The sequence below is a fragment of the Perognathus longimembris genome, chromosome 2, assembly GCF_023159225.1.
Source record: "Perognathus longimembris pacificus isolate PPM17 chromosome 2, ASM2315922v1, whole genome shotgun sequence".
NCBI lineage: Eukaryota > Metazoa > Chordata > Mammalia > Rodentia > Heteromyidae > Perognathus > Perognathus longimembris.
Window position 1 is genome coordinate 153,554,322 of NC_063162.1, and position 23,949 is coordinate 153,578,270.

A 23,949-nucleotide genomic window follows, 5' to 3' on the forward strand; every position below is an offset into this window, starting at 1 on the left:
TTTTGTTGTTGTTGTTGGTTTGTGTCTGATGTTGGTGCCAGTGCTGAAGCTTGAACTTAGAATTCAAGCTCTTATTTGGCTTCTGCTCAAGGCTGGCACTCTACCACTTGAACCATAGTTCCATTTCTGGTGAGTCTCAAGGACTTTCCTGAGCTGACTTCAAATTGCAATCCTCAAATCTCAGTCTCCTGAGTAGCTAGGATTATAGATGTGAGCCACCAGTGCCTGGCTTTACTGAGGTTTGTTTTATTTTTGAAGGTAGGATCTTACTTTGTAGCTCAGACTGGCCTTGAATTTGTAATCACCCTACCTCAGCCTCCTGAGGGCTGGAATTACAGGTGTGTGCCACCACTACTTCTGGCAAATAAGTTATTTATATTAAAAGAATACTTTATTTTCACATTAGTTAGTAGAAGTGATTGTAATAATTAGTTTATTTCAGCCATAGCCGCATTGGTGGCTCACACCTGTAATCCCAGCTACTCAGGAGGCTGAGATCTGAGGATCACAGTCCAAAACCAGCCCAGGCACAAAAGTCGGTGCGATCTTATCTCCAGTGAACCACTCAAGAAACCAGAAGTGGTGCAGGTACGCTGTGGTGCTCAAGTGGTAGAGCACTAGCCTTGAGCTAGAGAGTGTAGGGGCAGTGCCCAGGCCCAGAGTTCAAGCCCCACAGCTGACAAAAAATAATAATTCATTTATTTCAGTTTTCTAATTCAGTATTAAAAGTATTTAATTATTTTGCTGATACTAGGCTTTAAACTCAGGGCCTAATGCACTTGATTGGGTTTTTTCCTCATGGCTGTTGTCATAACAGCTTGAACCACACCTCTTGTTCAGCATTTTGCTGGTTAATTGGAGATGGAGTCTTGGACTTTTCTGCTGGGCTGGCTTTTCCAGACCTCAGCTGTCTGATTACCTAGGCACAAGCCTGGCCTGACACTGTTCTTATATAAATAAGAATAACCTACCTCTGAAATTCTTCCGAATGTTTGTAATACCATTTTGAGGGAAAACTATATTAAATTTTATTTTAGAACCTCTAATGAGCTGCTGGACACTGGCTCAAACCCATAATCCCAGGAGTTGAGTCTGAGATCAGGAGGATCATGGTTCAAGGCTAGCCTGTGCAAAAAGTTAGCAAGATTCCATCTCAGCAAAAACCTGGGTATGTTCTACATTCCTGTAGGCCCAGGCCCAGGCCAAAAAACATGATACCCTTTCTGAAAAAAAAAATAACTAAAAGAAAAAGGGAGCTGGGCACTGGTGGCTCACTCCTACAATCCTTAGCTACTCAGGAGGCTGAGATCTCAGAATCTTGGTTGAGGTCAGGGTAGAGGAGTATAGTGTGCCTGCCTAATAAGCATAAGCTCTGAGTTCAAACCCCAGGACTGCAGGAAGAGGGTTGCAGTGTTCCTTTTTTTTTTTTTTTTTTTTTTTTACCGGTCCTAGCGCTTGAACTCATGGCCTGGGCATTGTCCCTGAGCCTCTTTGTGCTCAAGATTAGCAGCACTCTGGGGGCTGGGAATTGTGAACTGTGGCTCAAGTGGTGGGATGCTAGCCTCGAGCAAAAGGAAGCAGGGACCGTGGTCAGACCCTGAGTCCAAGCCACAAGGCTGGCCAAAGAAAAAGCGCTCTATCACTTGAGCAACAGCACACTTCCAACTTTTTTCTGAGTAGTTTTTATTAGAGATAAAAGTCTCCCAAGATTTTCCTGCTGGGCTGGCTGTGAGCCTCCATCCACAGATCTCAGTAGCTAGGATTCCAGGCATGAGCCACGGGAGCCCTTTGGGCTCTTCCTGTAAGGGAGCGTGGCAGTGTTGTGTTTTGGCTGAGGGAGGCAGTACTGTGAGGAGGACCTCTGATTACTAGGCAGGTGCTCTGCTACTTGAGCCGTGCCTCCAGCCCTAGAATGCTGCTCTCCACTGAATTGTAAAAAGAATCGAAGCACACAGCATGAACTACCAATATGAACTATAGTGAGTAGAGATTTTTCAAGCATTTCCTATTTTCAGACAAATTTCAAAAAATATTTTTAAATTATCTTACTAATGTACTTGTTTCTAAAAGCAAACAGGAAAAGTAAATTTCTCATCAGATGATTAATCTTAATGTTGATATACACAAAACACCAATTCAAAAAAGGGGTCACTTCTAACCAGATGGTTAGATTTATTAAAATCCAAGCCAAAGAGTGTGACAATCCTTACGGTTTCAGTTACTTTAGGACTTAAACAAAAAATTACTCATGCTTTTATCAGTAACTTATGACATTCTAGAACCATCTGTAGAGCTCCTTGGCATGACTAATCTTTTTTTCTTTTTTTCTTTTTATCATGTTTAGGGCCTTGTGTTCTCCCTGAGTTTTTTCAGTCAAGGCTCCACCACTTGAGCCATAGCTCCACTTGTAGATTTTTGGTAGTAAATAGGTGATAACAAGAGTCTCATGGACTTTTTTGCTTGGGCTAACTTTGAACCATGGTCCTCAAATCTCAGTCTCCTGAGTAGTAGAATTACAGGTGTGAGCCGACAGTGCCCGACTACATTTTCTTTCTTTTTGCCTAAGAACAGGCTTGACCTTTTAGATTTGGGGGTTTTGAGGAATGGTCCTACTGTGAGCCCAGGCTGGCCTACATAAAAGTAATTCTGGTGTTGAGCCCTGAGTTTCCATTGTTTAGTAGTAGCTTGGGTGCAAGGCTTTGTAGGATTATTATGAAAATACTCCAAGCACATGGATTGTGCTGTCTAGAGAGCCTGGATATCATTCTTACTGCTTTTATCAAACTGAGGCAAATATTCCTAAAAGAAGATGTGATTTGGATCATGGCTTTGCTATATATCCAGAAATCCTATCAGAAGCTTAGGAACGTTCAAGAAAGGTCACAAAAGCCAATGTTTCTGCCCACATGTAAGTCACTTTTAAGTCAGTAATTTTCATAACATCCAGAATGTAGTTTCCTCCGAAAGGAATGGTGATGAGTGGGTGACAGGCCGCAGTCAGGCGCGGAGAGATTCCACGCCGGGTGCCGGGCGCCGTGCTGGCAGTGGCCATCGGGCAGGGTGAAGGCCGGCTTGAAGGATGTCCGTGTTTGTGGACCCAGGAGCTCCGGGCGATCTGGAGAAGCCCTTGGCACAGAATGAGCTTACGGCTCAGGAAGTTCAGGGCACCATGGGTGGGCCCAGCGTACTTGTTCATAGCAGGATGAAAGACTTGGTGACTGGCTCCTGGTATGAGGAATTACTGTTCATTTTCTCTCACTCTGTTAGTGAGGCTTGTGTACTCACGTACACACACACCAGTCCTGAGGCTTGAACTTGACCTGGCCACGTCCCTGAGCTTTTTTACTCAAACCACTTGGCTACAATTCACCCCTGGCTTTTGCCCATTAATTGGAAATAGAGTCTCACTGCCTTTCTTGCCCAGGCTGGCTTTGAACCACAGTTCTCAGAGCTCAGCCTCCTGAGTAGCTAGGATTATAGACATGAGGATCCAGCTGATAATAATCTTTTTAAAAGATTCTGTCTATCATTTTATGCTAAACTGGAGTAATTATTTCCTGTGTTTTCTTCCATACGAGTGAGGCAAGGCTAGCTGGAGTAGAGTCATAGTGCTAAGTAGTGGTATGGTAGATTATGTGCCATCAGATCCTTAGTTCTTATGTATAGTTTTCCTAAGAGAAGAGTCCACTCAAAGTTGGACCTATAGAAGATTGTAAAAGACTTAAAATTGATTGGGGAGGGGGAGCATGTTTAAAAGAATAATAAAAAGCTAGGAAAACTTAGAGGCATTTGTTTCTTTCTTTTAGGGTATTATAGGTCTCTCTACTTGTTGATTAACAGCAAGCTTCCATCAAGTATTGAATATTCTGATTTATCTCGAGTTCCTATAGCAAAAACTTTGCTGGAGAATCTCCTAAAGCCACTGCACTTTACATACAACTCCTGTCCAGAAGGCGCAAGGTGGGTGAGCAAAGAAACTGGCCAGCCATTAACCTTTTCATTTTATTAGGTGGTTTTTTTTTCATAGGAAAGGGAACTGAGACACTAACCTGAATTTGTAATTCTCATGCTGTACTTATTTTACTGTTTTCCAGATCCACCAGTGTGGTATATTTGTCTTAATTATAAAAAAAAAAAAGATAAACCTGAGATTTAATCATTAGGCTAAATTAAAACATTATATTTGGGAGTGGTGCTGTGGCTCAAGTGGTAGAGCACTAGCCTTGAGCTGAAGAGTCAGGCCCAGAGTTCAAGCCCCACGACCGACATAAACAACAACAGGGGCTAGGAATGTGGCTTAGTGGTAGAGGGATTGCCTATCATGCATGAAGCCCTGGGTTCAATTCCTTAGCACCAAATAAACAGAAAAAGCCAGAAGTGGTGCTGTGCCTCAAGTGGCAGAGTGCTAGCCTTAAGCAAAAGGAAGCCAGGGACAGTGCTCAGGTCCTGAACCCAAGCTCCAGGACGTGGGGGGGAGGAGAGAGAGAGAGAGGGAGGAAGAAGAAGAAAGACAACAATAGCAAAAACATTAAACTAATTTCTAGTTCTTGTAGTATATGTTAAATGACAAAACCATTAATTTAAGGATGTAGATTATCTGTTTATATCTTGCAAGGTGATTTGAATCTGGAATTTGATTAATAGTATGTTTTTTGTGTGTATATTTGTGGGGGTTTTGATTTTGCCAGTCATAGGGCTTAGGGCTTAGGCACTGTTCCTGAGCTTCTTTTTCCTCAAGGTTAGCACTCTACCACTTGAGCCACAGCACCACCTTAAGCTTTTTCTGAGTAGTTTTACTTGAAGAAAAGTCTCATGGGCTTTCTGCCCAGTTGTCTTTGTACTGTGGTCCTCAAATCTCAGCCTCCTGAGTAGCTAGGATTACAGGCATGAGCCACCAGCGTTCAGCTGAGTAATATGTTTTAATTCTTTTTCTTTTTTTTTATTGTCAAGGTGATGTACAGAGAGGTTACGGTTTCATACGTTAGGCATTGGATACATTTCTCGTACTGTTTGTTACCTCCTCATTCCCCCCACCCCCCTTACTTCTTTCTTAAAGCTTTCATTTTCCTGTCTAGGCAGCAAGTTTTCTTGGCCTTCACAGAGGAGTTTCTGACAGCACCTTTCACCGATCAGATTTTTCATTTCGTCATCCCGGCGTTAGCAGATGTGCAGACTGTGTTCCCCTATGAGCCCTTCCTGAATGCACTGTTACTGGAGAGTAGATATTCAAAAAGGAGCAGCGGAGCACCATGGCTTTTCTATTTTGTTTTAACAGCTGGCGAGAATTATTTGGGTATGAACCTCCCGATCCATTTTACCTGTCCTCCTACATAGGTCGTGTGAGCAGATGAGCCCAGAGAAAGCCTGAGGGGGTGGCAGGTGTCCTTGGGGAAGGGTGGGCTGCAGGTAGGCGTGAGACGGTTGTCTTTGCTCAAGGACACGAAGGCGGACTTAGCTGCATGCTTGAGGACAGAGTGAGCGAGCCAGCAGACTGACCTAGGGTCCTCCTCTGAGGCGCCTGGATGCATGCAGTGCGCTGCCTCCAGAGTCTCACCCTCCGTGACGTTGTTTTCCCATGTGCAAGCACGAGATCTAGGGGCAGCCAGGCCGTTTGCCTACTCGGCACTGCCACCTCCACGCCTGAGGCTGTTTTCCCCACACGCAGCAGTTCGGCGGTGGCTGCACGTCTGTGCTCTGCTCTGAGGCTCAGCTATGAGGTTGGCTTCAGGGAAGGACCAGATCTTCCACGAGGAGGGCCCGCTCTATGAGACTTAGGTGCCGGTTGCATAAAGTAGATTGTCACCTGTGCTTTTCTGACCAAGATCCAAAAGTTGGAGTTCCCACAGCCTCCCCATCGGGCCCTATGATTCACCAAGGTGATTCACAGACACTTAGGCTTACCAGTTTCTTCAGAGGCTGTGGCTCCTTCAGCCAGGCATGAGATGCGCAGGGACTCAGGAGGTCTTGGGGCTCACATGCCCCTCTGGTACCTCCCAGCCACTCAGAGCCTTTGGGCCTTCTTTTCCTCCTCCTTGTGGAAGACTGCAGAGTGGGCTCAAAGTTACAGCTTGATATTTCTGGGTAGCAGCCTGTCACCTCTAGCAAGAACCCAGACGGGCATGTCAAGAAGAACCTGAGGTGTTCTATGGCTTAGAGGTGCTCTGGGCAAAGACCAAGTGCAGTGTGGAGCACACCCCAGTCACACCGGGACAGGCCTTGCGTTCTGCTCTCAAGTGTACGATAAGCACCATGAGACCTGCTTCCACCTGTAAGGTAGCGTCTCCCTAACCTGTGTCCACTGCTTGTCTCACAAAGGAGCGCTCTCTGAAGACGGCCTGTTGGTGTATCTGCATGTTCTCCAGACCTTCCTCTCCCAGCTCCCCGCCTCACCTACCGGTGGCAGCCACCAGGACTCTGCCAGCGACTCTGAGGATGAAAACGAGGAGGCTGACCAGCGCACCAGCCCTGTAAGCAGAGATGTAGAAAGTGCTTTGAGCGATGTAGTCCTCACATGGCCAGGCCCTGAGCCCCTGCTGCACACCCTCTTCCTCCTCCCTGGGATGGACTGTATTCCTCTAGACTTTTCTTGCCAGTGTGATAGTGAATGTGGAGATGCCTCGTTTTGTTTTTTATGTAAAATTGGGTCATACTGCACATTAAATTTTTTTATATAGTATTTTCTAAAAGTGACATTATTAGCCCAAAAGAGTAAGTGCCTTCTTAATTTAGCCTGTGGACACTGAGTAATTAGTTGAAATGAGTAATTACTACTTTTCTCTCTCTTTCTTTGGTGCTGTAGTTTACATTCAACATCTCATGCTAAGCAAGTACTCTACCACTTAGGCCAGACCCTAGTTCTTTTTTTTTCTGTCAGTATTTTTCAGATAGGCCTGGGGCCAGCCTTGGACCCCACTCCTCCCACCTGTGTCTGCTGCATAGCTGGGTTACAGGTGTGCCCCACCACACTCAGCTTCTTTGTTGAGATGAGAGGGGTCTCTTTGTCCAAGCGGTCCTCGATCTCTAACCTCCTGGATAACAACTAGATTACAGACATACCCAGCAGTTCCTTCTACTTTTGTAGAAGCTGAAGGTTAAAATTTACTTTTAAGTACATTGTCATATTACCCTTGAGGACACTGTCCCTTTCCTTTTTTTCCTTTGCGGTGCTGGGTATTGAATCCCAAGCCTTGCACATGTTTGGCAGGTGCTTCACCACTGAATTAATACCTTCAGCCCATCCTTTCTTACTATTATGAGTTTACTGTGTACTCTCAAGGAATTTAACCCTTGAAATTATATACACACTAATTTATGTGCTTTGCCAAGGAAATACTGTCTGTCATTGACCTTTTTTCTCTTATTTGGAATGACTTGAGGCATGGCTAGCACAAGTTGTTAAATGTGAAGGGGTTGTTTGTGTGTGAGCATGTGTGCGCTGGTACTGGAGTTTGAACTCAGGATCTTGCACTGGCTTAGCTTTTTTGTTCAAGGCTGTCGTCCTACTTCTTGAGCTATAGCTCCACTTCTGACCTTTTCGTGGTTAACTAGAGATAAGAGTCTCTTGGATTTGTCTGCCTGGGCTATCTTCAGACCAGAATCCTCAGATCGCAGCCTCCTGAGTAGCTAGAATTACGGGTGTGATTAATAGTAATTTCCATTGAGGTGAAGGGGTGGGTTGGTATAGTGCACACAGCTTTCCTTCATGGAGTGCCTAGCTACCTGGGATGGTTCAGGTTCCCTTAGTGGGTGTGTTAGGACAGACCTTGGTAGATATGCTAGAATGTAGATAATTCTTGTTTTCTTTTTTGTCGGTCATGGGGCTTGAACTCTGGGCCTGAGTGCTGTCCCTGAGCTCTTCAGCTCAAGGCTAGCACTGTACCACTTGAGCCAGAGTGTCCTCTCCAATGTTCTGGTGGTTCATTGGAGATAAGAGTCTCATGAACTTTCCTGCCTGGGCTGGCTTTGAACTGTGGTCCTTAGAGCTCAGCCTCCTGAGTATGAGTAGGATTACGGCATGAGCCACCGACACCAGGCTAGATAATCCTTATGTAAGCCCTGTAATATCTATCTGTGATTGTTGAGTATAGGCAAATTGTAATAGAGCACTATTTGCTCAGACTAGTTTTTTGGTGTGTTTTTAGGAGGACGGCAGGGTCTCGACCCCATACATAACTGAGGAGTGTCTGAAGAAGCTGGACACAAAGCAGCAGACCAACACCCTGTTGAACCTAGTGTGGAGGGACTCTGCCAGTGAGGAAGTCTTCACCAGGATGGCCTCCGTCTGCCACACGCTGATGGTGCAGCACCGCATGGTGGTGCCCAAAGTCAGGCAGGTCTCCCTCTGGGCGTGCCCAGCACTGTCCCCTCCTCCACCCCCGCACACTGCGGTGCATGCTGGGATCCTGACGAAACAGCAAACTGCGCTTTTTATATCTTTGAGAAATGTGCTTTTCTGGACCATGAATGCTGTTGGAGTCTTTTTCTGGCCTCATGTGTAACATGTTAGCAAATCAAGTTTGTTTCTTTTTCTGTAGTATCTTGCATATGAGCATTTAAGACACTACATCCTTTAAAAATATTAGCATATATTGGATATACAGGAATGGGGGGGACTTCATGGTGACATTTCCACAAGTGTTTACAAAGTGTTCTTCAAGGTTTTATAGTTTTCAATATAGAGGTTTTTCACTTCCTTGGTTAAATTCATATCTAGGTACTTCTTTGTTTTTGAGACAATGGTGAATGAATTGTTTTCCTGACTTCTTTCTCAGCCTGTTCATTATTGGTGTATGGAAAAGCTAATGATATTGAGGGTTGATTTTATATCCTGCTGTGTTTTTTGCTATTGATTGATTGTTGGTCATGGGGCTTGAACTCTGGAGCTGAGCGTTGCCCCTGAGCTTGTTTGCTCAAGGCTAGCACTCTTTCTCTTTGAGCCACAGTGCCACTTCCAGTTTTCTGGTGGTTAATCGGAGATAAGAATCTCACAGACTTCCTGCCTGGGCTGGCTTTGAACAGCAGTCCTCAGATCTCAGCCCCCCGAGTAGCCAGGATTACAGGCATGAACCACTGGCACCCAGCTTACATTTTTTTTATTATTAAGTATTTTTAATTATTATAAAGGTGATATACAGGGCGGTTACTGTTTCATAAGTCAGATTATGAGTACATTTCTTTTTGGACAGTGTCACCCCTTACTTTGCTCTCTCTCTGTCCTGCTGCATTTTATCACTTATTTCTTAAAGCATTTATCAGATGGACAAGTTTTTCCAATGTGCCTGTAGAGTCTATTCAGTATTTATAATCTGCAGATTAGGATAATTTGGCCTTTTCCTTCCCTGTTTGAATCTCTTTTATTTCTCCTGAGTGCTCTAGCTAGGAACTGTAGCATATTTAGTAAGAGTAGGGAGTTTCAGGTGCATTCCTTCTATTCTTAGTTTCTTGAGAGTTTTTCCACATAAAAGGATGCTGAATTTTGCCACAGGCTTTTACTCTTATCCATTGAAATGGTCCTACCATTTTTGTTGTGAGGAATTGTACTTCATATAATTTCTTCATAGCAGTTTTTGATCCAGCTATTTGTGCATAGAAAGAAACTCTTATTGGCAGATATTTGCTTTTGAAAACTAGTTTTCCAGTGTGACTAGTTTGTGAATAAATGGAGTGTATTGCAGTGGTCTCTTGAGCACATATTTACTAGGAAAACATTTAATCCAAAGCAAGCTATAAAGTAGAAATTCTTGTGGAACAAGGGCCTGGTGGTACACAGGCAGACCGCACCTGGGTGATGGGTCCTGTGGACCCGACATGGACGGGGAAGATGTACGGAGTGTGCCACCCGCTGGCGTTGCCTTGTAAACACAAGTGTCACCCGCTGCTCCAGTGTTCCTGGGTTGCCGTCGCGGTTGTGAGGGGGTGGCTGGTAGCCCTGGTGCACTGCCAGCTCTTTGTAGGTAGTTGTAGAACTGGACGTGAGGCCCCGGGGGCTTAGCAGCTGATCCCGGACGCACGCTTTCTGGTTGTGCGCCTCTGCCTGGGGCGGAGATTACTGAATGTAAATGGCACCAGTGCCCTGGGCTGAGGCCCACTGAGGAGTGGGTTCCAAAGGTGTTGAAAAGGTGAAGATCTCTTCTTATGAGTACAGCTCCCGTTTCCTCCACACAAGCTATTTGAGGGACTTTATGATTTAAATAAGGTGTAAAAATGGAGAGTGGTTTTCACAGCTTGTAGGACATTAAGTAGAGTTTTGTAGACCTAGTTCAGTTTTGATTTTTAAAAAGTATTAAAAGCTTATTAGCATATTTTCAGGCTGGTAAATTATGCTAACTGCCAAGATTCATCCCTGAAATTCTAGTTATTCCCTTTTTTATTTCCAGATTTTGAGCTCTACTGTTTTTAATTTCTGTTTAGCATTGACTGTCAGAAATTACCTAGTTTGGTATTTTAAAAAAGTGTTTGGTGTTTTAAAAGAAGGTGTGGTGTGAAAAGCGTCCATAGAAGAAACTCAGGGAAATGGTGAAGTGTGGGGACCCATCTTTCCACTGTGCCTTTTGTGTAATGTGTGGATTAAGGAAATGAATAAAGGTTTTAAAGTTGTCATTTGCTTTTTCAAGAGGATATTTATGTACCTTGCTTTTGTACTTGGAAGTGCGGGTTTGGACCTTATTTTTTTCTTAGGCACTGAATTTATTTAGTGCACTTGCCTGTCATGTGAGAGGGCCTCAGTTCTGTCCCCAGCCACACACCAAAATACTTTTTCTGTAGGAAAATATGGTCACCATTTTAGAATATGAACGATTATGAATTAGTTGTATTATAAGACAAGGATCTGGATCTAAGCAGGAGCGCATTGGGAAGGTTCTAAAGTCGTCTGTTGGGTTTCTTGTGCTATTGAGTGGAGCCCGGTTGCCGCTGTGTGGCGTTTAGATGAGCTGCCTCTCACGTTGCACGTTCTGGTGATTGCCTGCTTTGTGTGACAAACTTGGTGCAGTGTTTTGAGAGTCCATGCTGTATCAGTTTCCCAAGGGAGCATCTAGTCTTGAGTGCTCTGGACATTTGCACTTAACCAAAGTCTGCAGCCCTTCACCGCACCTTCCCGCCTGCTAAATTACAGCGCTCTGAGCCCCCCATCTCCCAGCCTCCTGTGTTACGGAGCTCTTGAGTTAGTGCTGTACCCAGTAGGGGTGAGAAGCAAACCATCTAGAGAAAGGAGACTATGTGTTCAGGTGTACTTGAGCCCTTGTCAGAAATGACAGTGGTTTCAGTAAACACTATCAGACCATGGGAGGGATGGCTTTGTTTTGCTTTAGCGTGGCACATGGTCTGCATGCACAAAACTAAATGGCTGCCCGCAGCAAAGTGGTGTTGCTTTGGCTGGGCTTGGGAGGGCTGCCTGTGCTCCCTGTCCTTGCTCTCTCCACCCCTTGCAACTTGCTCCTCTTGCACTGTGTGTGCATTATGTTTTTTACTCTTGAGCTTCTGTTCAATGTTGTCCCTCGTGGGTTTTTTTTCTCCATATTGGTGAATTTTTAGTTCTTTCAGCTGATTCTTGAGTAGACTCATTCATACAAATAGCTTCAGCTACATTCTGATACCTCCCAAGTTAGGGCTCCAGACTTGGGCCCAGCTGTTAGAGAAGTGTCCTGGGCCCATCCAGCATATCTTCCCATCTGTCCAGGAGTCTGCCCCGGCCCTTCCCTCAGTTCATGGGCCACACCAGCTGCACGCCACGAAGCATGTACTTCGTGTAGAAACCCCAGTGGGCTGTAAGGCTCATCCTTGGCTCTGGGTGTCTGGCTGTGTTTCTGAAGCTGTAGTCAGGGGAGTTTCAGGAGAGCCAGGCTGCCTAGTGTGGGAGCTGTGTCCATGTTGGGTTGTCATTGTCATCCCATCCCGTCGTATCCCACCCCCCCTGCCCCCCACCACACACACCGCTTTCCTGACTTCAGCATCCCCAGGGAGAACGGGGCCGAGTTTATGACCTGGGAGCTGATACTGTTGCTCTCCATTAATTAACTGAATAGTGTGGTTACAGCTGTATAAAGTGTAATAGGTCATTTTTAATCTAGCTCAATAAATAGAAAAAACAAAGTCACTTATTTATCTCTTGGAAATAAAGCCCCACACTAAATCACCTTCAGTAATTTAATTAAAAAGTTTAGTTTTTATTATTATTGCTTTACTATTGTTTATTGTGATTTAGCAAATAATTATTTCAAAGTTAGCTTCAAATGTGCGTTCTGAATTGTGTATTCATTAAAGTGATGTTTCAGAAATACATGTATATACATGTGGAAACATGTAAATTAGTTTAAAAAATCTTGTGAGAAAACATATAAGAACTTGGTATTTTTTTTCTTTTTGACTTGTTTTGACTTTGTTTTAGTTTTCTTCTAAAAGAAACATGCCTGTAGAAAACATGAATATTATATAGTGCATTTAAAAAAGAATTAGTTTCTTGCTGAGTGCTGATTGCTCACGCCTGTCATCCTAGCTGCTCAGGAGGAGGCTGAGATCTGAGGATCGCGGTTTAAAGCCAGCCTGGGCAGGAAAGTCACTGAGACCTTTATCTCCAATTAACCAACAGAATTAACTACTGGAAGTGGTGCTAAGGCTCATAGTGGTAGAACACTAGCCTTGAGCAAAAATTGCTCAGGGACAGTACCTAGGACCTGAGTTCAAGCCCCATAACTGATTCTCCCCCCCCCCCCCAAAAAAGGAGTTTTTTGGTTGTAGAAAAATAAAACAAATACTACCTGCTAGATTTTTTTACCTGGTCCTGGGATTTGAACTCAGGACTTGGGAGCTTCTTTGTGCTCAGGGCTAGTGCTCTATCATTTGAGCCACAGTGCCATTTCGGGTTTTTGAGTGGTTAATTGGAGATAAGAGTCTCATGGGGACTTTTCTGCCCCGGCTGGCTTCAGTCGTGATCCCTAGAGCCCATCCTCCTGTCCTGAGTAGGTAGGATTACAGGCGTGAGCCACTGGTGCCTGGCTAGAATTTTTTCGTGTAAAAAGTTTATGGATTTTTTCCCCCCAAGACTCAGATTGTGCATACAGGGCTAGGGTGTGCTAGGCACGCACCCTGCCTGCAGAGGTGCCCTTACCCGTATCCTCGCTTATTCCGTTTGCATGTGGATGCTGGGGATGGTTCTTAGCAAATAAGCATCTACAAAAGCAAGGACAAAGAATCCTTTTGTGTGAGGCAGAGCATCCCAGGGTCCCCGGCTGGCCTTAAGCTCATAATCCTCCTGCCTCAACACTTGTTATATACACATATGTGTACATATAATTCTTATTAGGTGCGCATTTTAATATCGAGTATAAGGTGTGTATTTTCTAGTACAGCATCAGTTTTCAACAGTATGTATTTTTTAAGCTTTCTTAAGGATTTATTTTAGTTTAACAGTGAAAGCAGGGAAAAGTAGAGGAGCCCCTTCCCAGCCGCTGCCAGGAAGGGTGAGTGTTAGAGGGCAGGCCTGTGGGAGGTGGACATACTGGCGTGCCTATTCCTCTCCTTGGTGCCATTCCAAGTTCCCAGTCTAATTCTGACAAGGACCCATTTTCCTGTGGAATTCATGTGGTATCAACCCCACTTTGTCATGTTGTGTGCTTGTGACAGACATTGTCATAAATCGGTGACACTTTGGAGGTGCGAAATATTTCAATTGAGCCAAGGGTACTAGTGTTGAACTCAGAGACTTGTATTTGACCGGAGTCACAGCACTCACTTCTTTCTGCTTTTTCCAGTTGGGTCTCACTTTCATGCATGGGCATTCAGAATGGACTGCAGTTTGCTTATACTTCTTGCCATAGGTGGCATGACTGGTGTGTGCCACAATGCCCAGCTTTTCTATTAGTTGAAATGGGGTCCCAAACTTTTTGGCTGGGTTTACCTTGCACATTGACTTTTGTTTTCTCAGCCTTCGAAGTTCCTGGATTACTGTGATAAGCTACTATAGAAAAGTAGAAAAAGCTTCTTTTTCTCATACAGGCAGATTGTTTCTAGCCTGTCTCACATTTGATTGGATCAAATGATCTCATAGTCTTGCCATCCTAAGATTTTGTGACTATTTAAGTGACTGCTCAGTATGTCACATTACAGTCAGAGTTAGCTTGCATTAGTTATACAGAGAAGAAAGGAAATTTTTGTGTGTGCGCGTGCGTGCCAGTACTAAAGCTTGAACTCAGGACCTTAGCTCTATCCCTAGGCTTTTTCACTCAAGGCTGGCCCTCTACCACTTGAGCCACAGATCGACTTCCTGTTTTTTGGTGGTTAGTTGGAAATAAGAGTCTCAAGAACTTTTCTACCTGGGCTGGCTTTGAACCTCAATCATCAGGATCTCTGCCTCCTTAGTAGCTAGGATTACAGGTGTGTGAGTCACTGACACCCAGCTGAAGAATTAACTTGTTTCTTGGTCAGTCATGGAGCTTGAACTCAGGCCCTGGGCATTGACCCTGAGCTTTTTCTCTCAAGGCTAGCCCTCCACCACTGTGAGCCACAGTGCCACTTCTAGTTTTCTGGGAACATAGGTGTGTATACCAGGTGGGACGTGTGTGTGTGTGTGTGTGTGTGTGTGTGTTTGAGTTAGGGTCTTGCTAACATTTTGGCCTCGGCTAACCTCAAACCACAACCCTCAAGTCACAACCCTCCTGTCTCTGTTCCCTGAATAGCTGGGAGTATGGGCATGAGCCATGACCTCTTAGGTTTTCAGTTTTTTAAATCAGCTGAATATTTTTTGGACTTTTGACATTTTTGTGTTTAAGCAAACAGACTTAAATGAGTCTCAGGGATGTTAGATATTAGTATTGGTGATATGAGTAGTGTTATTTTTGAGTAGTATTTTAATATATGATGCCGGGGGAGAACAATCTTAGCTGGTTGAGAAAGGGCCAGCACACCCTGGCCAGCACACCCTGTCTGGAGAGGTCTCAGGGCTTTAACAGTGCACCAGAGCCACTGGTTGCCTAGAGCATCTATTGGAGGTCTGTATTACATTTGTTTGTTTTTGTTTGTTGTTATTTTTGCCAGTCCTGGGGCTTGAACTCAGGGCCTGAGCACTGTCCCTGGCTTCTTTTTGCTCAAGGCTAGCACTCTACCTCTTTTTTTTTGGCCAGTCCTGGGCCTTGGACTCCGGGCCTGAGCACTGTCCCTGGCTTCTTCCCCCTCAAGGCTAGCACTCCGCCACTTGAGCCACAGTGCTGCTTCTGGCCGTTTTCTGTATATGTGGTGCTGGGGAATCGAACCTAGGGCCTCGTGTATCCGAGGCAGGCACTCTTGCCACTAGGCTATATCCCCAGCCCAGCACTCTACCTCTTGAGCCACAGCACCACTTCTGTTTTTTTCTATATAGGTGGTGCTGAGGAATCGGACCCAGGCTTCATGTATGCGAGGCAGGCACTCTACCACTAGGCTACATTCCCAGCCCCCCTGGCTTCCCATCCCTTACATGTGCTCTTGTAATACAAGTGGCATTGTTTAGGATTGTATGTTGTCTTCACTGTATACATTGTTTTGTTTGTTTTTAAGAAATGTGCTAAATGGCTATTGGCTTACTTCCTTGTATGTCTCCTGTTTCTTTTCAGGCTCCTCTACAGCTTAGCCTTTAATGCCAGATTTCTGAGGCACCTTTGGTTTCTCATCTCTTCCATGACAACACAGATGATCACAGGGTATGTGCAGACTTACTACATAGGCTTATTGTGTTGTATTAGAATTGTTTCTCTGTTGACCAGAAAACTTCGTGCCTAATCTTGGGGGGCGGAGGCTTGAACTCTGGAACTGGGTGCTGTCCCTGAGCTCCAGCTCCAGGCTAGTGCTCTACCACTTGAGCTAAAGTGCTACTTCCGGTTTTCTGGTGGTTAAGTGAAGATAACAGTCTCATGGACTTTCCTGCATTGCCTGCCTTTGAACTGTGATCCTCAGAGCTCAGCCAATTGAGTAGCTGGGATTACAGGTATAAGCCACCAGCACTCTTAGTGCCTGATATTGAAGTTAACTTATGTGTTAGCATTAAGAGTATGAGCTTTATCTGAAAGTGAATTTGCTTTTTAAATCCTAGTCATTTGATTTTGGAGTTTGGGGGATAGGATCTGACTGCTGTGTAGCCAGGCTTGCCCTCAAAGTTGCTGCTCTGCTTCAACCTCCTGAGCGCTGGGGTTCTAGCTGCATTTCACTATGCCTGGGAAAGCTTAATGACGGAGGGGGCGGTCCGTTCATGGAGAGCATGGCTGCCATGGTTTTCATTTAATCTTAATGAAACCAGTGAGTGAAGGGAGCTTTGAACAAGTACCACTGAAGCTGGTTGAAATTCATAAAGGTTAGTTCATTTTTCTTGAATCAATACTGAATGGCAGAGCAGAACATAGAGACACTTAGACTGCCCTTAAATCTACAAAAGTAGACAATGTTTGGTCTGGAGTGTGTTTCGTCACACTGTGGGTTTTGTTGTACTTTACTGCATCCTGTTGATGCCTGCCTTGGTTTTATGATTGACACGTTTACTTAGGGTAAAGGCACTGGAGATCATTAGGACAGGAAATTATTGTTTACCCCAGCTTAGCAACAGAGATACTTCTGGGCCCCACCCCGCCATCCTTGCTTGTCTGTGCACAGTGTTTGTCTGCTCATAAGGAAGTGGGGTCATGATGTGTGAAAGAAAAATTATGCTGTTAATTATACTGAATAGTATTTTATAAGGAGATAAAGTTAAAAGTTTGGAAAGCATTTCTTAAAAGACAATTGAAATTTTGAGTTCCATCTTGTTTAGTTGGTTAAACTCCTTGCAGAGACTTGAACAATATATTAATTCCTAATATGTGTTGCATTACATTATCGTTGGGAATAAGTTTAAAATGAAATGTTGGATTTTCTGGGAATAGGTCGTAATTTAATTTGCAACCTCTTTGGCCAGAAGTGTGCTCAGCTCTATTAAGGTGGGGCAGGAAGCGGTCTCTGCCCGCCCTTGTCGAGTCCTTGAGGGATGCTCGGGGCAGGGCTTGCCTGCAGTCCCCCTGATGGTCAGTGAGTCAGCCACCTTCCCCGAGCTGGAACGAGCCTTTCTTCTTTCAGTAGATGTTGGGGTTTTTATCTGCCACAGCTGCGAGACTGGACTGTTTGCAGGAGGACCCTTGAGTCCTTGCTGATGGCAGCAGAGCGGCTACACAGGCCAGTGCACCTTTCTGGCCATCTCTCCAGTTCCTTTTTCTGTCATTAGGGTTCAAACAGTTCCTTTTTGTTCACTTCATACTGTTAAGCAATACAAGTTAATGTTGGTTAATTGTCACAATTTTTTCAGGGAGCTAGATAGAATACAAGTTTTCTGCATACTGGCATATATATGTGTATTATGGATGATATGATGATACTGAGACAATGATGAGAAAAAAAGGATTTTAACTATGGCAGACTGGTATCCAGAGATACTTGGTTCAAGGGGAGTGCCACTGAGGAAAAAGAAAATGCTCAGGATGCAGAATTCAGTCCTGTACTATAAACGATTGATGTATTTTTTATTTTTTATGTGTCAGTACTAGTACGGGCTTGGACTTAGGGCTTTGTGTTTTCACTTGTAACTGGCAGTGTTGTTTTATTTTCACTGAAAATGTCTAGCGTCATTTCTTTTATGACTTCCCAAACCAAAACTGATCTTTAAAATAACCATCTGGTTTTGTTTCTTGTTTTCCTCAACTCAAGGTCCATGGTGCCATTGCTTCAGGTGATCTCAAGGGGTTCTCCCATGTCTTTTGAAGATTCTAGTCGAATCATCCCCCTCTTTTACCTCTTTAGCTCCTTGTTCAGTCACTCGCTGATTTCCATACATGACAACGAGTTCTTCGGTGATCCCATCGAAGGTGAGAACCTGGGGGAATCATTTGCTGCTGGTCGCAAATGGCCTGTGGGTTTTCATAGATGATAGAAAGGTTCTGTCTCTTTTCACCCAACAACGTGTGTTGGGGGGAAACAAACGAGCTTGTTTTGGGTTTTGTTTTTGCTTGTGTTTTTAGTTATTGGTCAGAGACAATCGTCCATGATGCCTTTTACTCTGGAGGAGCTCATCCTGCTGTCTCGCTGCCTGCGGGATGCCTGCCTAGGGATCATCAAGCTGGCCTATCCAGAAACAAAGCCCGAAGTGCGAGAGGAGTACATCGCAGCCTTTCAGAGCGTCGGGGTGAGCACGAGCTCCGAGATGCAGCAGTGCATCCAGATGGAGCAGAAGCGCTGGGTCCAGCTGTTCAAGGTGAGCAGTGGGCCTGTGCGAGGGGGGTTGCTGAGACTCACTGACTAATAGGCAAAGATGTGTGGGGTGGATTCACTTGTTTTTATAAATTGCTATTATAAAAGTGATATACAGAGAGGTTACAGTTACTTTAGACTTATTTTATATGAATAAAAAGTAAGGTGTGAGCCAGGCACCAGTGACTCATAGCTATAATCTTAGCTACTCAGAAGGCTAAGATCAGGAAGGTTCAGAGCCAGTCCAGACAAAAAAGTCTGCGAAATTCTTACCTCCAAGTAACCAACAAAAAGCCCAAAGTAAAGATGGGGCTTAAATGGCATCGGGTCAGCCTTGACTGGAAAAAAAAAAGCCAAGCCAAAGCCAGTACTAGTACTAGCACAAAAAGACTACCAAGAATGAAAATCAGAATGAGATTGCCAGACCCCGAGTTCAAGCCCCACAGTGCACAGGTTCGTTTGAGACATTTGTAAAACTTTCCAGGACAGCATCTTTGTTTTAAAATTGCTCGTTTTTTAAATAGAATTTTATTGTTACTATTAAGGTGGTGTACAGAGGGGTTTCAGTTTCATAAGTCAGTTAATGAGTACTTTTCTTTTTGGATAGTGTCACCCCTTCACTTTTCTCCAGTTTCCCTCTCCTGCCCTGCTCACAAATTACACGGTTCACTTTCCATGTCGTATGTGTGTATGCCGAGTACTATGCCTGCATTTGTTCACAATTACTTAGTTTTAAAACCTTGTTTTATTTATTTATTTTTCCATGCATCCTTTATAAATTGCTCTAAGTACTTTCTGTAAAGTATTAAAGGTGAAATGTAAATAACTTTTTAAATAGTGTGTGTGTGTGTGTGTGTGTGTGTGTGTGTACACGTGCACATGCACCTGTCCTAGAGCTTGAACTCAGCATGAGCACTGTCCTTGAGCACTTTTAGTAAAGACTAGTGCTCCGGTCTTGGAGCCACGGCCCCACTTTGTCTTTGGGTAGTTACTGTAATTGGAGATCAGAGTTTCACAGACTTTACGCTCAAGGTGGCTTTAAAGTGATCCTCAGCCTTCTGAGCAACTAGGATTACAAGCCTGAGCTACCAGCACCCAGCTAGCACATTGACTAAATGACTGGGGGGAGTGTCACTGTGACATTTCTACACATGCATTCCAATCAGCCTTATTCCTAGAAGTCTCTCTCCCTTCCTCTACCCCCTTCCTAAAACTACTTTAATAGATTTTATTGTCCTATTTCTATACATGCAAACATCTACCTCACCTCTGTTTTTAAAGCTTTTTAATGCTTTATTTTTCACTAAAAATTATATTACAGATTTTTTGAATCCTTTAAAAAGCAGATTAACAAAGGTAGGGTGGTATTTTTTAATACAGATTGCATACAAGTTATTCTTAAATTTATCTTTAACCATGCAGAGAAAGAAGTTAAGGGTAACCATGGCAGAAGTATTGGCAGGAAACTGCCACTGAGAATATAACCACGGTTGTTTAAAAAAGAGAGAGAAGGAAAAGGGTGCTTGACTTGCCATGAAATTTCTGCTGCAAACACATCTAGTCAGCTAAAATTGCTCATTAGCAGAGTGAGAGCAGAAGAAATGCATTTTCCAAATTGAATGCTAGATTTACAGTCCGCTTAGTACCAGTGACCTTGCGCACACTAATGTTCAGCGCGAGTCATCAGCTGTCCCTTCAGGTCTTTTATCACTGCTTTTGTCAAGCTATCTATTTAATTGAAAGAAGCTAATTGAATGAAAATGATCAACTAAGCTTGTATTAATATTGCTAATGGAACTTTCTTCTTGGCCATGTTTGGAAAAAGATGTCAAGCCAGACTTTAGGAAAGGCCCATTAATGCTTGCACTTAACCTGATGGGCTAATTAAGGAATGCTTATTCATCCTACAAGTCCACCAGAGTCTCTTTCCAGCCCATTCTGCCTGATTTTACAACACATTTCACTTAGGAGCATGAGCATTAGCAGCAGTGAAAGTAACTGATAATGTTTTGATTGTGTGAATACAGGACTAATGCACCATTGAATTCATAATTTGTGCAGATTAATGTAATACATGTTTGCACAATTTATTTTAATTACCTGTCTTTGTAATCCTAAGTAAACTTTAAAGTCACATGTCCAGTCCTTAGTATTTGCTTTCTTTCTTTAAGATTGACCATTTTGCAGTTTTTAAGTTAAAAATATGCTATCGAGCTCAGCGCTGATGCCTCATACCTAACTACTCAGGAGGCTGAGATCTGAGAAACATGGTTAGACGCCAGCTCAAGTAGGAAAGGCCATGAGACTCTCCAATAAACTACTCAGAGAAAGCTGGAGGTGGAGCTGTGACTCAAGTGGTAGCACTAGGATTAAGCAAAAGAAGCCCAGGGAAAGCACCCAGGCCCTCAGTTCAAGTCCCAGGACCAGCATTGATATATATATATATTTTTTTTTAAGCTATCACAAAAGAAAAGAAAAGAAAAGAAAAACCATCACACCTATTAAGACTTGATTAGGAGTGAGGGTGACAGTGGCTCACTCCTGTAATCCTAGCTATTCAGGAGGCTGAGATCTGAGGATTGAGTTCAAAGCCAGCTCTGGCAGGAAAGTGTGAGATTCTTCCCTCCAATCGGTCACCAGAAAACCAGAAAGTGGTGCTGTGGCTCAAAGTGTTAGGGCACTAGCCTTGAACAAAAATTCTCAGGGACAGCACCCAGGCCCTGAGTTCTAGCCCTATGACTAGAGGGAAAGAAAAAGAAAAACCCCCAAACCTTGATTATGGGTATTATGGGAGCATGTTTTCTTTTTGTCATTGATTAAATTCTGAGGTTTTTGCTAGCACTGCTTCTTCTTAAACACATGCTAACAGGCACTGTCCAGAGTACCTGATAATTAGGTTATCTTTAAGTCCCTATTGAGAGTTGCATAATTTCCTATAACAGGCTTATCTTTAGGACATTAAAAATATCTGCATTTAGGGCTGGGGATATAGCCTAGTGGCAAGAGTGCCTGCCTCGGATACACGAGGCCCTAGGTTCGATTCCCCAGCACCACATATACAGAAAACGGCCAGAAGTGGCGCTGTGGCTCAAGTGGCAGAGTGCTAGCCTTGAGGGGGAAGAAGCCAGGGACAGTGCTCAGGCCCTGAGTCCAAGGCCCAGGACTGGCCAAAAAAATATATATATATATATATCTGCATTTAGTAATACTCCATCAGGTATTTTCCATACTGGTCCTGCTTTGTTTTGCTTACACATTAAATGAAAATTCTGTGGAGGTAGGTAGAGTAAGGCACACCTATAGTTGAAGCTGAGACAAGACCAGCTTTAGCTATGTAGCATTCATTTCTGTTTCAGAAACTGAAAAGAAGGAGGAAGAAACCCTTTTGTAGTAAGCCTATGTCATGTGCACCACAGTGACTCGCTGCCACTACTAATCAGTGAAGGTTTCAGGATTGGATAATAAAACACACAGCTGGGCACCCATCTTTCCAAGCCAGCCAAGACAGGAAAGTCGATAAGAATCTTAACTCCAATTAGCCACCCAAATAGCTTTAAGTAGAGCTGTCGCTCATGGGGTTGAGCCCTAGGTCTGAGCAAAACAGTGCTCAGGTCTTGAGTTCAAGACCAGGACCAGGGGCTGGGGATATAGCCTAGTGGCAAGAGTGCCTGCCTCGGTATACCCGAGGCCCTAGGTTCGATTCCCCAGCACCACATATACAGAAAACGGCCAGAAGCGGCGCTGTGGCTCAAGTGGCAGAGTGCTAGCCTTGAGCTTGAAGAAGCCAGGGACAGTGCTTAAGCCCTGAGCCCAAGGCCCAGGACTGGCAAAAAAAAAAAAAAAAAAAAAAAAAAAAAACAAGACCAGGACCAGCACAAAGCACACCATACACACACATATACCATACCTTTTTGTTTTTGTTTTTTTTTTTTACAATCCTGGGGCTTGAACTCAGGGCCTGAGCACTGTCCCTGAGCTGCTTTTGCTCAAGGCTAGTACTCTACCACTTGAACCACCACTTCTGGCTTTTTCTGTTTATGTGCTACTGTGGAATTGAACCAATGCTTCATGCGTGCTAGGCAAGCACAAAGCTATATTCCTGGTCCCACCGAGCCTTTTTTATGGTCTTAGGGATTGAACCTTGGTTCTTTTGCATGCCAAGCAAAAGCTGTACCACTGAGCTATGCCTCCAGCTCTGACAATCCATTCTTTTTGTGTAAGATTGGCTTAGGGCCACTGGTGGCTCACGCTTGTAAGCCTAGCTATTCAGGAGGCCAAGAGCTGAGTGAGATTTGCAGTTCAAAGCTAGCCTGGACACGAAAGTGGGTGAGACGCTTATCTCCAATTAACCACCAGAAAACCAGAAGTGGCACTGTGGCTCAAGTGGTAGAGTGCTAGCCTTGAGGTGAAGAGCTCAGGGACAGCACCAGGCCCAGGACCAACCAAAAAAAGAAAGAAAAAGATTGGCTTAGGTTTGAAATCGCATTTGTATAAAGACCTTTTGAGCCTAGAATAGAATTTTTAAAAAGATTTCTGTGGTTGAACACATAACCCCACCCCAAACTATTTTATACAGCATGCTATTGTGCTGAATCCTAAAAATAATAAAAAAAAAAAAAACCAAGGCATAATTGATGGTGAGCTGTTAGCAGTATTTCCTTTAAGAAAAAACATGACCTTCATTTGGGAAATGCTACTGGCTTTCATCCAGAATAGCCACTTCCTAACAGTGTTTTCTGAAAGTGCTGCTTCCGTCCACATAGTGTATTGTTGCTTCTGTCCGTGGGTGGTGTAAATCCAGGCGGGCCCTGCTTGTGGAGGAGGACATAGTGAGTGGTAGAGCCAGCCATATCCTTCCTCTGGAAAGTACAAACTAAAATTTTACCAACAGTTTTGTGTATCACAGTCTCAAGTTTGAGTTGAAGTAATCAAGATAGAACCAAGCAAAAAAGGTGAAAGCATTTGCCTCCCATTGATGTTGACAGAGTTGCAGGTGATGGGACCTGATTCCTTTGGCACTGGCCATTGTCATTTTCAGTCGATGATGGCTCTGCTGAACTCGTTTGTGAGAGGCTCTGTTGGCTGGTCATAGAACATAGAATTTTAAGTGGATAGAGTCATCTTTCTTTGTCACTACAGGAATTGAGGTCAGTTCCTAAGCCCTTCATTGACATTGCTAAAACAGTTTATGCATTTATCAAGTTTATAAACTCCCCTTGAGATGTAATTTGTAGCTGTAATTGCTTTTGCTCTGTGAGGCAATAGGATCTCTTGCTTTAAGATGTCTTTGTATGCAGCCACAAAGCTCAAAGGCACATGTCAGGCGATAAAGAGGCTGGCTCTTGTGCCTTGCCTGTCCAGTTACCACTGTACTAAGAACTGTAGTATGCCCATTCCTGCTTTCTTTGTGGTTGATTTGTGTTCTCCTTTTGAGGGTGTGTGATCATGCCTATAGTACCAGCACTTGGGAGGTGCAGGATCCTTTGCAGCCTGCCTGAGTAGCAAGACCTAGTTTTGACTCACAGGGACGGGATGTTGTACAGTGTTGGACAGAGCAGCTGGATGCCTAGCATGTGCAAGCCCTGGGTTCTGTCCCTGACACCACTAAGGAATACATCATACTAAGAGAAGTGAGCCACACCCAAAGAAGCATTGTCTCTGTGTTTTCCCTCATGGGTAATAATTAGTATATGTCTAGGATGGGCCTTGCGGATG

The 23,949-nt window shown here is 44.0% G+C and overlaps 1 protein-coding gene and 1 long non-coding RNA gene across 2 annotated transcripts in view; one reads left to right on the forward strand and one right to left on the reverse strand.

Annotated features, from left to right (window-relative positions):
- The window catches only part of Ube3c (ubiquitin protein ligase E3C), an 85,982-nt gene that overhangs the window by 20,531 nt on the left and 41,502 nt on the right, over positions 1-23,949 (forward strand). The window contains exons 8-14 of the mRNA XM_048340538.1: positions 3,807-3,960; positions 5,076-5,293; positions 6,316-6,467; positions 8,142-8,329; positions 15,585-15,671; positions 17,695-17,852; positions 18,006-18,238. Of these exons, the coding sequence (XP_048196495.1) occupies positions 3,807-3,960; positions 5,076-5,293; positions 6,316-6,467; positions 8,142-8,329; positions 15,585-15,671; positions 17,695-17,852; positions 18,006-18,238 (1,190 nt within the window). The remainder of the gene's footprint in view (positions 1-3,806; positions 3,961-5,075; positions 5,294-6,315; positions 6,468-8,141; positions 8,330-15,584; positions 15,672-17,694; positions 17,853-18,005; positions 18,239-23,949) is intronic.
- LOC125347357 lies at positions 4,461-22,261 on the reverse strand. The gene is made up of 3 exons (XR_007210152.1): positions 22,248-22,261; positions 14,456-14,461; positions 4,461-4,703 (listed from the first exon to the last, which is right to left on the reverse strand). It is a non-coding gene; the product is annotated as an uncharacterized LOC125347357 (long non-coding RNA).